The sequence below is a fragment of the Falco rusticolus genome, chromosome 3, assembly GCF_015220075.1.
Source record: "Falco rusticolus isolate bFalRus1 chromosome 3, bFalRus1.pri, whole genome shotgun sequence".
Classification (NCBI taxonomy): Eukaryota; Metazoa; Chordata; class Aves; order Falconiformes; family Falconidae; genus Falco; species Falco rusticolus.
Window position 1 is genome coordinate 89,684,004 of NC_051189.1, and position 13,116 is coordinate 89,697,119.

At 44.5% G+C, this 13,116-nt stretch overlaps 2 protein-coding genes and 1 long non-coding RNA gene across 7 annotated transcripts in view; all 3 read left to right on the top strand.

Annotated features, from left to right (window-relative positions):
• RELCH (RAB11 binding and LisH domain, coiled-coil and HEAT repeat containing) overlaps window positions 1-3,450 on the top strand; it is a 79,032-nt gene extending 75,582 nt beyond the window's left edge. For 4 of the 5 annotated variants that reach the window (XM_037379055.1, XM_037379056.1, XM_037379057.1 and 1 more), the window contains one exon: window positions 1,648-3,450. In XM_037379055.1, coding sequence (XP_037234952.1) covers window positions 1,648-1,768 — 121 coding nt within the window. In that variant the 3' untranslated portion in view covers window positions 1,769-3,450. The remainder of the gene's footprint in view (window positions 1-1,647) is intronic. The other variant, XR_005102968.1, reaches the window with a different exon arrangement.
• Window positions 3,451-4,831: 1,381 nt separating this feature from the next.
• On the top strand, window positions 4,832-9,428 carry LOC119144130. Its single transcript, XR_005102969.1, has 2 exons — window positions 4,832-7,228; window positions 8,471-9,428. It is a non-coding gene; the product is annotated as an uncharacterized LOC119144130 (long non-coding RNA).
• A 1,840-nt stretch (window positions 9,429-11,268) lies between these two features.
• TNFRSF11A (TNF receptor superfamily member 11a) overlaps window positions 11,269-13,116 on the top strand; it is a 28,662-nt gene continuing 26,814 nt past the window's right edge. Inside the window, exon 1 of the mRNA XM_037381077.1 lies at window positions 11,269-11,594. Coding sequence (XP_037236974.1) covers window positions 11,535-11,594 — 60 coding nt within the window. The 5' untranslated portion in view covers window positions 11,269-11,534. The remainder of the gene's footprint in view (window positions 11,595-13,116) is intronic.

Consider the following 13,116-nt stretch of genomic DNA (forward strand, 5'->3'; position numbering starts at 1 on the left):
TACTGAAAATAATACTTAAGAGTATGCTTTGTGATACTCTTTAGGTATGCTACGTGAGGCAAACCGAAGGGCTTTTCAAGGATCTAGGTCGATTAGGCACTGTGGAAATGCAGAAGACAGGGAATCGCTTCAGCTTAAAAAGTGGAAGGAATGGGGTATACATTTGAGGTGATATAGTTACGATATGATTAAGCAATCTCTAAAACCACAGTACAGCTTTAGTGAGAGCCTGCCTTTTTGTTTTTTCAAGTATTCTGTTTAAAAAGAACCAGAATTCATAACCACTAAGCACCTTTTTTGTGGTGTGAAATGGGGAAAAGTACTGAACGCATCCCTGCTGCCTTTGAAGAGACCATTCAAATTCTGTTGGAGCAATTTGGAGTTAACTTCAAGTTGACCTCTTGATGCAAAACTGTCTGACAGAACAGTTCCTAACCTTGCAGGCTGAAAAGTTCAGTTCCTGGAAGCTAGCCTGTGCCAGTGAGGCAGATCTTGTCATGTTAGGTATAGTTTTGAAATGCAGAGTTCACACTGAGCTCACAAGGGAGAATTTCACTGGTAATGTGTTGTAAAATTGGGCCTGTCTAATGTTGAAAAATGTTTGCCATTTAACTACAAGTATAGGAAGAATGGAATGTTTATTAATATTCCTTCTGTCATACATTTGCCTCGTTCCACTCTGGCTTGAGACCAGTTACCTATTATGCTAAATAGTTACATATATCTGAAGTTGAGGTCACTGATATGTTGTAAATAAATAATTCTTTTAAAATCAGTTAATTTTACAGCATTGGGATAATTTTTTAACATGTTCAAAGTCATATCCTGCAGGTTCAGCATTGGTTGGGTTGGTCCTTCTAGTTCGGTTTGTGGGGAAATTGTGGGCTCTCCATTGTCTCCTGTAGTATGTATGGAGTAGGAACACTCAAGCAAAGGCAGTAGGAGTCACATTCACAACAAGCAGGAAGAGAGCTCTTTACCTAGCGAGGGGCACACCTAGTAGGACTCAGTGCCACAAGGTAGGGTTTACAAGTGGGTCAAAAGAAAGCTGAACAAGTAATGTAAAATAAAAGATTCATTGGGAGTTACTAGAATGACAGCCCACATTGATTTTGGACTCTGCTCAGGTGGAAATAGTTGGAAAACAAAAGAGCTGGAAATTTAAGGAGAGAGGTCACTGTTTTGTACTTAATCTTGCTTTTATTTTTGCCTGCATCTCTGCTAATGATCACTGTCAGAGGCAGGATACTTGGACTAGACAGATCCTTGGTCTGAACTAGTGCTGCTGTTGTTATACTAAATAAACGTAAGAATTGACATTTCTGGTGAGCAGGTAAAGCCAATCTTTCACAGAGGTATTTTTCACTAGAGCAATTGCCAGTGCTAATGCAATGACTTGCAAAGGTAGTAAAAAGTAGTGTGCATAAAAAATATTTTCTCTAATTTTCTCTAGGATGGCGAGGACATGATAATTGTTTTAACAGTGTATATTTGTGCTTGCTGGTGTAATGGTTTTTCAGTTCTTCTTGATGGACTGAACTTGATGGACTGAATGTTGAAACCTCTAAAATGCAAAACGTTCAGTTGCTTATTAAATAACATGGTGTTCTTTGTAGTCTTACGTCAGTAAATTTCTTATTTTCCTAGCTCAATGTCGATTGCAGCAAGCCTTGTGAGTGAAGATACAAAGACCAAGTTTTTGAACAAAATGGGCCAGCTGACTACATCAGGTGCAATGTTGGCTAATGTGTTTCAGAGGAAGAAGTAAGATAGGAGAAGGAACTCTCAGCTAACACTAAGATGGACCTCACAGAGACTGGTTCCTGTACTTGAAGTACTTGCCTTTTAATTTCTTCTGTCTTATGTTCTTGTAGTATTATTTTATTCTAACCTCCAAAGATATTTGCACTGCTTTTGAATATCGCTGTGTTGTATCTGTTAATTTTGGGTTAACTGTGGTTGATATAAAACTGAAATCATAGTCTGTATCAAGTCCCTGTTCTGTGTTCTTGTCTTTCCAGCATATTTTTTTTTATATAGTGGAAGGGTTGTTTTGGTTTTTTTTTTTTATTTTCTGACAGGATATCAGCAAATATCTGTATTATACATGGAGCTATTATGACGGTACTTAAAATAATGTAAATTTGAAGTCATTGTCATGAAGTAATAAAAGTGGAGATTACTTATGTATTTAAATTATGAGAGAGTAATGCAGATTTTTTTATTATGTTTCTAAAAAGAAGAGGAAGAGCCACCAGCATTTGTCTGTGCTTCTAGGGTTGTTTTTGTAAGTATTGTGCATCTTGAATCCAGAGGAATTGCAGTATCTAATGTATGAGACTGCTTGCACTGCATCAGTCTGCAGGGAATGCTCATATTTCAGATGCTTTATGCTGACATTGTAAATCCTGTACAAAGTCCTTCAGATAGAATTCTCACGTCCACTGTGTTTTGTTGAGGGATGTTTTCCTTTGTTGGGATGTTTGTTTTATTTTAAAGCACTTTAACAACCAGTCTACACATCCAGAGGCACATCCCCTAAGGAAAAACATAATAAATTAATAAATGTTAATAAATATATAAGCTACTACACACAGGTCCCAGTAGAGTTCTGCAGGCAGAAGAAACTTTGCAGAAGGAAGAGTGCTTTCATTTTGTGCTCGGTGTGCAGTTCTGTGTACTGTGAAAGCAAAAATGAAGATACTTTGTTGTTTAGATTGAATCTCAGTTCAAATTTAATTTCAGGGTATTTAAAATTGTTTTAAGAGAGTTTGACATGCCGTTTCTTTAAAATGTTCAGTAGACTGCACACATACTTTAAAAAAATGACATTACAAGGAACATTAAACAACTACCAAATATTTTTGTTAGTAAGGAAGCATTAACAACTAAACATTTTTATTCTTTTACAGCACTTTTTTTGTGTGTGTGTTCTTTATGTCAATGTAAGCTTCTGAAAGCAAACTCAAGTGCATGCATGAACTGGTATGAGGTAGTAAAATACAAAAGCTCAGGCACTCTGACACGGTACCATTCAGTTGGAAGTATTAACGTCTTTGAGGACAGGGGAAGCAAAAGGAATGAGGGAAGAAAGTATTTACTTCTGAAAGAGAATATGGATGGAGTAGCACTTCAGGTATTGCCCTTAGAAATAATGGAGCTAATTTGAGGCTTCCAGCTGCTCCGTGTCTATGCCTGTTGGCTCTGCACATACAGTTGCCTGCCATGTTTGTGTTGTGACAGGGCCTGCTGCACACTTGCACACTGTCAGTCCCTTTGCACTGATGAAACATTTTTCTTGAGGTTACAGACAGCTCCCTGGCGTAGTGTTGCTTGTTACCATGAAAGTATACTTTTAGCAGACTGACTGTGAAATGGAGACATTCCTGAGGAATGGGAAGTGGTGATGTTCCTCTCTATTGTTCTGTTGTCAATAAAAAGTTTTGTATACCTGCCTTGTCTTTTTACTTCTAGTCTTCTCCAGAAAATATTATTGTATCAAAACACCTGTTACAGGAGAGAGGTCTAATGCACACAAATTCTTCAGCCTTAACTTTTTTTACATAGCAGATGATAGACTGAAGTTGCTAAATTTCCTATCTTGATATGCCTCTTTCACTCTGTCTTCTAGTCATGTGGCTTTATTGCCATTTTCATGCAGGATTCCTATGCCACCCTTTTTTTTTTTGCCTTGTTCTTTTTTTTTTTTTTTTTTTGCCTTGTTCTTTTCTCTTTTCTGTGTCTGTTCCAGTAGTTGCAGTTGCAGAGATAGCTCTGTAGTCCTGAGACCAAAATGACTTTATGGTTAAACTTCTACTTTCCAAAGCAGGGCGGCTGGCTGCCTGTGAGAGAGGCTCCTAGCCTGGACTGAACTTCAGCCATCTAATCCGCACATCTAATCGCCAAACATGCTAATCGGCACAAGGCAAAACACTGTGACAGCAGTTTAACTATGCAGGATTGTGGGGTGAGACTCTTTAATTTGTCAGTAGAAATGGAGCATCTTTTGCTCTTTAGTTCATTAGTGTAAATGTAGCATCTTTTGCCCTGCTAGGTGCGGTCTCTCCAGCCTCTTGCAAGGTTAAGCTTTTGCTAGCCAGCATTTTACTTGATACCAGTTGATCCAAGGAGGAATTTGAGTGAGAATCCCAGGAAGACCAGTACAGTAACTACTGAGGTGAAAAAATTTCTGTGTAGGCAACAAACCTTATGCGGGTTGTTCTCAGGACTTCTGCCTCCTAAATTTCAGGTCTCTGTTAGTGTATGTTGGTTGCAGGCGTTTGAGAAAATGTTTATTGGTTTACTGTGTATTGACAGTTTTTCAAGAAGATTGCAAGAAGTTGTTCTCTGTGGGTTTGGGGGTTGTTTGGGTTTTTTCTTCTCTTTCTTCCTAGCTATGGCACTGTAGCATTCAGGATTGGGATGGAATGTTTTTAAAAGAATTACCAGGATATTTTAAATTTTTTCCATTATACAAAACAAGTTCAGTGAAATTTTTGAGAGAAAAATGTTCCATTAAAAGAAGGCAGTTGGATATCCAGCAGGGAAAGCAACTCATCCCCGAAGGGTTATCTTCAATCGCTTATGACTTTGCCAAAGTAAGGTTTCTGTAAAATTACCGGTGTTGGCTTTATTATTCTGGCTGAACCTCTACAACTTGTTGGCTTTAAATGGGGGATAGATTGACGGTCTCCTGTGGCCTCTAATGAAATTTCAGAATCTTTATTTAAAAGGTTCTTGTGCTCTTAAGCAAAGGTGATCAGTGGGCTGAAGGTACGTGGCTGCTTTGAGTAAGTGTTCACAATCTAAACGTGGCTGCTTTGAGTAAGTGTTCACAATCTAAATATGTTTTCTGTAGATTAAACTTAAGGCTGACTCAGGGCAAAATGTATGCATAGTATCAAAGAGATTGTGTTCTGAAACTGTAAATGAGGCAAATTACTCTTTTCCTGTCTTCTAACCAAGGTGAATAAAGGGAGCTTCTTAAGAAAAGCTGCACATTCTTCTGTCAGTCTCTTCCCACTCCTATTTCACACCAAGAAGAGAAAAAAGGCTGCACGTAAAAGCGTATTCTGGTAGGAGAGCTAAAAGCAGTATTTGAATGAATTCAGGGCTAAAGAAACTGATTTTAGCAAATTTAAACTTTAAGATTGAAAGATAAAAATTATCCATGACAAAAAACTGTTGTGAAGAACAAGGAGGAGTTTTTGTAATATACTGTAGGAATTCATTGCTACATATGGATGATAAGATGATTCAAAATGGTGCAGAAAAAGCAGAAGTGTGGGATATTTCTGTTCTGTCTGTGACAGCGTTAATGACATTTTTCTGTTCCAGGAGTAAGTGGCTCTACATTTCAGTGCAGTTTCTAAAGGTGGGTATCATGCATTCAAAATGTTTGAAGTAATTTCCCGTGTGAAACATAATGATGTTGATGTCTAAGTAAACCACAGAGTACCAGCAAAACTTCATGGAGCAGAAATTCATTACAGTGCTGGTACAGCAAGCTGATAAGCATGGCACTGATCCTAAGTAGAATCACAGAATTTCTTGATGTGAATTACAGGCTGAATTACAGGATTGCAGTATGGACTTCATACAAGACTTCAAGGAAACTGCTTTGGTGGTTTACTGAATGCATTTGGCTAGCATTTGTAGCAAACACATTCAAATACGTAGCTAATCTGTTTCAGACTATAAAATTGGTCAACAAAGGCATGGAGGAGTGCTGTTGTTGGATAAGTAGGCTAATCAGGTCCTGGATGTTAGTACTGTACAGTAATATATCATGTGTTAACTCATCTTAATGAGTAACCATGAATGAGTAATCATTTTCCAGAGAAGCACCGTCTGAAGTGTTCTGCCTTTAGGTTTAATGCTGGTCAGGTTTTGTGCTTACAGGTAAGCTGTAAGAAAAGATGATTCTGCTTGTAGGGTTTATAACAGGCGAGTCAGCGGTAAACAGCCTGTATCTTTGGAGGTATCTGCACTGCATGCTGAGCTTCAACCTCCATACTTCCAATGTAATGGAAAACTTCCTTAGACTGAAGATTTCTAGTTGCTAGAAACTTGGAACATGAGCAGTTGTACTGTACAAGTCAGTGACTTCAAAAGGTGTTGGCATAAAGGGCCAACGCCATGGCAGTGGTCTGCCTGGGTCCTTTCCCAGCCACTGGTATTGCATGTGCTCCTCACCGCATCCCTCGTTCGCTGTATTGCAGGCCGGTCTGTACCCCAACCTCCAATTTTCCATCCCACAGAGGCAGATACCTTTCTATTCTACCATGTAAATACGGTGCGCATACAAATAGGGCTGTTTGCAGCGTATTTGGATGTTGCCATTCCCCAGATTTTACTGTGATTGTGGTCCTGTGCTGCTGCTTTTTGTCCTGTACTTCAACGGAGATTTTTCCCATTCTCTAAAACCTGAGCAACCTCTTCAGCTTCAGTTGCAGCTGAGGTGGAGGCACTGCAATGGAGCCCTGCTGAAGTTACCACAGCTGTAGCGAAGCACGTGCCTCGTGGGATGTTGTGTGTCATTCTGCCACACGTGTAACACCTTCCCTTTAAATATGCTGCAAGGGGATGGGGAAGTGGGGACAGGGAAGAAGCAGCTGTAGCATTTAGTGGGCAATAAAGTTCCATTTAGATGTGATCCTTTGCCGGGGGATGAATGCACTTTATTGATCTAACTATGAGTCATCTCAATATTCTGCTGAGTTTTCAGAGGACTTCAAGATGATTGTGTGTGCTGTTAGATAAAACAATAGGGTGGCTCTGTGGAACTGGTATTGGAGTGTTACATGGTGTTTCAAAGGAGTTACGGTGTCAGTCCTCCTGCTGTGAGGGGGTGGTGGGTGTTTGCCAGCCTTACAGGCTCATCTCCAGGCAGGAAAGAGCTTGAGGTGTATCCTGGGCAGCGCAGGCTCCCCAGTTCGTGCCGGTATTGCTCTTGCCCTAAGGATGAACATATGACTGAAGTCTTGGAGGTCATCAGGTTGCTATCTCTTACAAGCATGAACAAATATTCAGTTAAAAATTCACCATGACTGTATTTCCTTCCAGAAGTCTGCAGGCGTTGTTACTGCCACGGTGGCTGGTGATAACCTATCGGTTCAGCGTCTGCTTGCACGTACTTCAAATATTCAGCACATTAGCGGTGGCTGGTTGTGAGCTTTTTTCTTTTGAATGGTGCAAACTTCACATTCTTGACAGATATTCAGCACTGGTATGTTTTTGCGGGATTGTAAAAGGTGTGTTGTGTAAACCACACCAACGTGACTAAGGAGCTTCATTATATTTGCTCTGTCATGAAAAATAGTGCGTCTGAAAATCTCAAAGAGATCAGGCAGTAGTCCGATATGGAAACGTGCATTCACAGGAAGAAAACAGTTTGAAGTTGATAGCATAGTTTTGTGCATTAATTTTATTTTTAAATAATAGATTATTTTAAATGGATTAATTTTAATAGCTAGAGACCTCAAATAAAATCAGAGCCCCTTGTACTAAAAGTGTGCAGGTCCTTTTCTACTTTTTTTTCTCTTTAGCCCAGTGTAGAAAGCACCATGTACTGGATCATATGTTAGGGCCCTCCCCCCGTGGCAGGTGACAAGCTGCCTCCAACTGTCCCTTCTCCTTGGCCCCGTGACGGATTCTGTGCATGGGTTGCTGGTACTCCAGAAGTTGTGCTGAGACCCACCTGCCCCCCCGGCGCATCCCCCCGATTTTCCAGGGCTTTTTCCTAGAGCTCTAATGTTGCACATGCACTGGGCTTCTCGCTCACCTGCTGGGAGACAGGTGCTCTTATCTACTAAGCCTGTATTTAATTCAGAGTCAGAAACCACAACCAACCTCTATGATATTTAGTGGAAGAAAAACATTAACGTTCATACATCAAACCCCTTCATCTCATCCCGTATCCCTTGGCAGGATGGGAGAGGCAGGGGAATGGAAGGTCCTTCACAGCCTTCCCGTGTGCTGGGAAAAGGCATCCTGGGGTCCAACCACATGCCTTTCAGTTTTGCTTCTCTGGCCAAGTTTCCTTCGTGTCGTTTCAAAGACCCAGGTTTAACATGCAGCCTCCTAGTTGTCCTTTCCAGGAAAATGGGGCATCGCAAGTGGTTGGGGTCCTGTGGCAGAGGGGAGTTCAGTGGCGTGGAGAATGTGAAGGAATAGTTGGGGCCGTGAGCATGAGCTTGCAGGTGCTGTGCAGATGCCCAGTCAACTGGTGTATCCCCCAAACCATTCCTTACCTTTGCTTGTTGGGTTGAAAGTTTTGGAAAGATGGGAGTCAAATTCAGGGATTGCCTGGGAGTTAGTCGCCATTTATGCAAGCTCCTGGAAAAGAGACATTTTTACACTGATGCTGAAGTGGTTTCATTTTCAGTTACAAAACTTGCAGCATTTCATTGACTACTGTACTACTTTTAAAATATTATTTAATATGTAATTTCCACTTTTCTCTCTCTAGGAAGGAGGTCAGAAGAGATCCACGCTGACTGCAGGCCTGCTAAATGGTCAGCCAAGCTCCCAGTTTGTTTTCTATGACAGGCTTCACCAAGGAAGGAATCCTGATACTTTCCAGGGGACAGTTTAAGTTCTGTGGCACCTCTGAGGCTGCACAAAGTTTTCCATCTCTCCTCTTTAGAAGGAGCATCCCAAAGACCAGTCCAGCTCAGCCTCGTATGCTGCAGTGCTGAACAGAAGCAAGGCATTCAAAAGCCACCATAAGTTTGAAACTTTCCGATTTCAACCATTTTGATTTTATTCAAAATAGGCGCTTTGCAAAGGTAGCTGAAAAATTAGTGTTCTCTAATAGGAAAAAAAAAACCTTTTCTGTAGATGAAAAGAGATAAACCAGTTTTGGTGTAAATGTTTAGTTTTTCTTGTGCTACACAGAATGATATACGCGATAAATGTGAGAACATTGACAGCATTTTCTTCTATATGTTCCCCAGCTCATATTTTCTAGCGCTCACATTTCGGTTTCTAACAATCTACTGCAATACATAATTAAGACTATAAAGCACCCAGTAGTGGCTTCTGCGGGTTTTGGCTCAGAAACGTAAGATTTAACTTGGAGGAAAACGTCTGAGTTTTCAAAAAGAGCCTGTTTTCACATAGTGGTAGAAAATAAGAGAAATTTCAGCCCAAACAAGAAATACTTCAGGCAGGATATAAGGGGTGGGAATGCAAAAGTGATCGAGCTAGCGTGCAGTACTGAACTGTTTGGGGCTCTTCTGAGCTGAACAGGACTTGGCCTTACCCAATGCCTTCAAAGCCTTTACTCAACACCTTCAGAACGAGCTGATAATACATCTAACTGCTCATGACAGTATGAGTTTGCTCCCATAAACGTGTGGTTCAAATGAGCAGCTGGTAAATAAACACAGCCTATAGCCTTGGTATTGTGCTAAATGTGAAAAGGGGAAGAGACTTAGCAGACTGTTCTGTTCAAAAAGAAACGTTTCCTTGTACGTTAAATACCGGCATTTTAAAACACTCCAGCCTGCGCAGGGCTGCAAGTTTTCAGCCGTGGGTGGACTTGCCTCTGGCAGAAGGATCTCCACCCAGCGCTGCCACGCCATCCCACCGGGACCGACAGGGAATAACACCGCTGCCAGCAGCCAGGCACGTATGTCACCCACACCTCACGCCTTACCTTGCAAAGCCCTGGGTGAAGTCAGCTTTGCACATGTTGCCTACCAAGCAGGCTGAGTGCTGCAGCCATCCCTCCCCACCCCCCCTCAAATCGATGTCTGTTCGATACTAGAGCTGTAGCTTGTCCAGCCCGAGCGTGGCGAGACCCCCCAGCTCCTCTGGCCGGTCAACAGGACTCTGACACTGCAATTGCAAGCTCTGTGGCTTGCTAAAACCCATCAGCGTGTCCCTTGCCCTAGGTCTTCATGAGGTGAGCAGGCAGCAGGAGCAGCCGCTGGCCCCAGGGCAGGCACATCAGGCGGTGTCGTTTTGCCCCATGGCCTGTTGTGGAGCATCAAACCCGTGTTGGGACCACCAGCGCTCCAGCAGCCATGTCATGTTGGAGACCAGGCAGGGGAATGGGCACGGAGACCTGCCTGAGCACAGTTCGGGCAGGGCCCAACACTCGCAGAGAACGTTGAAGGTTTAAATGTTGAAAGGAACTTTAGGAAGATTAAAAAGGTCTGGCTTAATGGCCTCTGGGAACTATGTAGAGGTGAAGTGAATGTCATAGCTTCGTTTTACCACACAGCAGCTCCTAGCAGGGAGGAGAGAAACCTGGCAGGCCTTTCTGTCCCGAACGCTCCCTGGCTCTGAGGGTCGCTCTTCTGGGCAGAAAACAGACCATAGCAGCACAGGTGAAGGGTTATACCTGGTCAAGGGTTAAATCTAAATACACAAGCGAAAGAACAACTTCCTTATTTGCTCAGTCAGAAGCACGCTCGGCTTGGCGGCCTGTGAGCGCAGGGAGGCAGGGAAGGTGGTGCAACCGCACGGCTGGCTCTGCCGGATCTCAGCCCCCCGAAATCGGCGCTGCCCTGCCCTGCCCTGCCCCACTACAGAGCATCCACGGTCCCTCTGTGGGGCGAGGGGCACCACGGGCCGTGCCTGGGTGTGAAGGGCGTGCTGCCAGCCAGCGTGGTTGCAGCGGGGTCAGTGGTGTTGGCAACGAGTCTTTTGGGGGTCAAGAGGCCACTTTACCCTGTCCCAGGTCAGGCCACAGGAACTGGCCCCATGCATGGCGGGGGGTGGGGGGGGTGGGGGTGGGTTAGGACAGCTCTGGAAGCGCATCTTCTGTTTTTCTTTTCCTTGGCAGCAATCCCACCCACCAGCTCCCACCATAAGCCAAAGCAAAGTACTTGGCGGGCGTGGGGGTGGGGTGGGGGCTCGAGCTGTGCCCAAATGCTGAGGCTGGCACCCACAGGGCTCTTGCGTGGGAGTAGGGATGGGGTAGGGGTCGGGGTGGGACAGGACAGGACGGGCCCGCAGGAGGGTGGCGCAGGAGGGTGGGTGTCCTAGGGCAGATGGGCGTGCGGTGGGAGGCTCCTGACAGCACGGGCGATGTCCAGCGGTGGTGGGGAGAAGGTGCTGGCTCTGGGGCAGGTGTGCAGCCAGGGCTGGTGCTGGGAAGGGAGGGCGCAGAGGGTGGGAGGCAGGTGGACGGGTGGCCCTGCCGAGAAGAGAAGGGCCGGGGAAGCAGTTCCCATGGGCAGGAGGAGGGACGTGGGCATGGTGACTAAACTTCTTGTAAAAGGGGGTGGAGAAAGGAAAGGGAGGGACAAGAAGAAGGGAAAAAAAAAAACACAACTGCATGTCAAGTCTGAGGAAATGCTGTGGGAACTACAGCCAGGCGCTATTTTTTTTTTTTTTCTCTCTCTCTTCTTCTCTTTTCTCCCCTCGTGTAGCTGAGAGGAAGGAAAGGAAGAACGAGAAGTAGCTAGTGCAAATGTGCCTCGCTCTGCTGCTGGGGCGTGGGGGCTCGGCTGGAAGGATCTAGTTTCTCTTTGGTGGCAGGAAAAGAAGCCACAGGAGGAGGCAGAGACGGACACCCAGACATGCCTGTCCCGTCAGGCTGCTGGCTCCTTCTCCTTTCCCTCACTGCTGCTGGCAAACAGGTAAGGCTGCGCTGCCAGGGCTGAGCCGGAGGAGGGTGAAGGCGGGCGTCGCATCCCACCCGGGGAGGTTGGTTTCTTTGCCTGTCGCTCGAGGAGGTGGCGAAGTCAGAGCCCGTGGCATCGTGCACCACCGGCACTGGCAGCGCGGGGTTTAGAAGAACAGCTTTGCCTGCCTATTGGTTTTGGTTTTTTTTTTTCTTTCTGGTTGTTTGGTTTTTGGTTTTTCCTTGCAACTCACCCCGTCTCACAAAGCTTCTCTCAGTTCTTTAAAATCAAAATAACCCAAACCCAAAGCTCCAAAGGAAGCCAGAGAATCTGCAGGGAAAACAGCCTGCTTCTGCCCAGGGCAGGGTGTGAGAAGCCAGAAAATATTTGCACTGAGGTTGTTGAGGGATATAATTTGCATGTAGAGTAAAAATAAGGCAGACTCCACCCTACCGAACAGATTTATTCAAGAGAGCGTGAGCACACTTGTCCCTCAGACCGTGCGATGAGCGCGTATGTTCTTCACAGCCCAGCTACAGCTTCTCAGCCTGCCCTGGAGGGGTGCTGTCCCTCCGCTCCGACCACTCCGCCACCCCAAGTGCGGGCAGCCCCTGAGTGGCCCTGGGAGGCGGGACGGCATCGTGACCCCATGTCCACGGGTGGAAGACTGAGGCCCAGAACAGCTACGTGACTCGCTTGGAAGTTTGTACGCTGCTCGTGACAGAGTCAGGAACCAGACCCAGTCCCAGGTCAGCTGCGCCAGCAGGGCAGCCCTTTCCTCTCAAGGGGAAAGATCTGAGCGAGGTTGGCTCTGTGGTTGTTTGCAAACAGAGCGTGCTCTTTTTGCAGCTTCATGTAATGCCAGGTGGCTAAGGGTCAGTGTGTTTTACAGTTCGATCATTGCTGGTCTTCCCCTATTTTCAGAAAGAACTTTTTCTGCAGTCAGCTCTTGCTGACCCTTGTGAATGGCATAAACCAGGTTTCCTCCAGTGGTTTAAATTTGCAGAATCGTGCTTTGCTTTTTCTAATTACACAGCTTAAAAATTATTCTCCTCTCTTTGGGTTATTTAGACCCTTGTAGACTGGCAGGCTGTTTGCAAATCCCATGTACAGGCACTTTATTTCCTCCATTAATCAGTGCTTGGCAGCCTCACTACCATTTGTATTTATTTCATTTGAACTGCTAATATTTCTCTGTGTCTCATTATTCTTGATTAGTTGTGTCATTTTAAGGGCTTCCTTCAACAGAGTGCTATAACTGGGCTACAGCTGGGTTCCCTGAGGGCAAGGTGCAGCTTCAAGAAAGATAAAAAATACAAAACAAAAACCCTCTGCTGTCTACAGCTTACAATTTAATGTCTGACCGCACAGTCCTGAAAGCCTTTCCTCTGGATCCTTGGTCCTAAATATGTTGCCTAAAACCACACAGGCCTTTTTTCCCCCTCTAAAACATATGTTTCACTCTGTCCAGCCTTGGTCCTCAGGCTTCTTTTAAATTAGTGCTTTCCAGGTGTCCTCCATACATATATGAATAAGC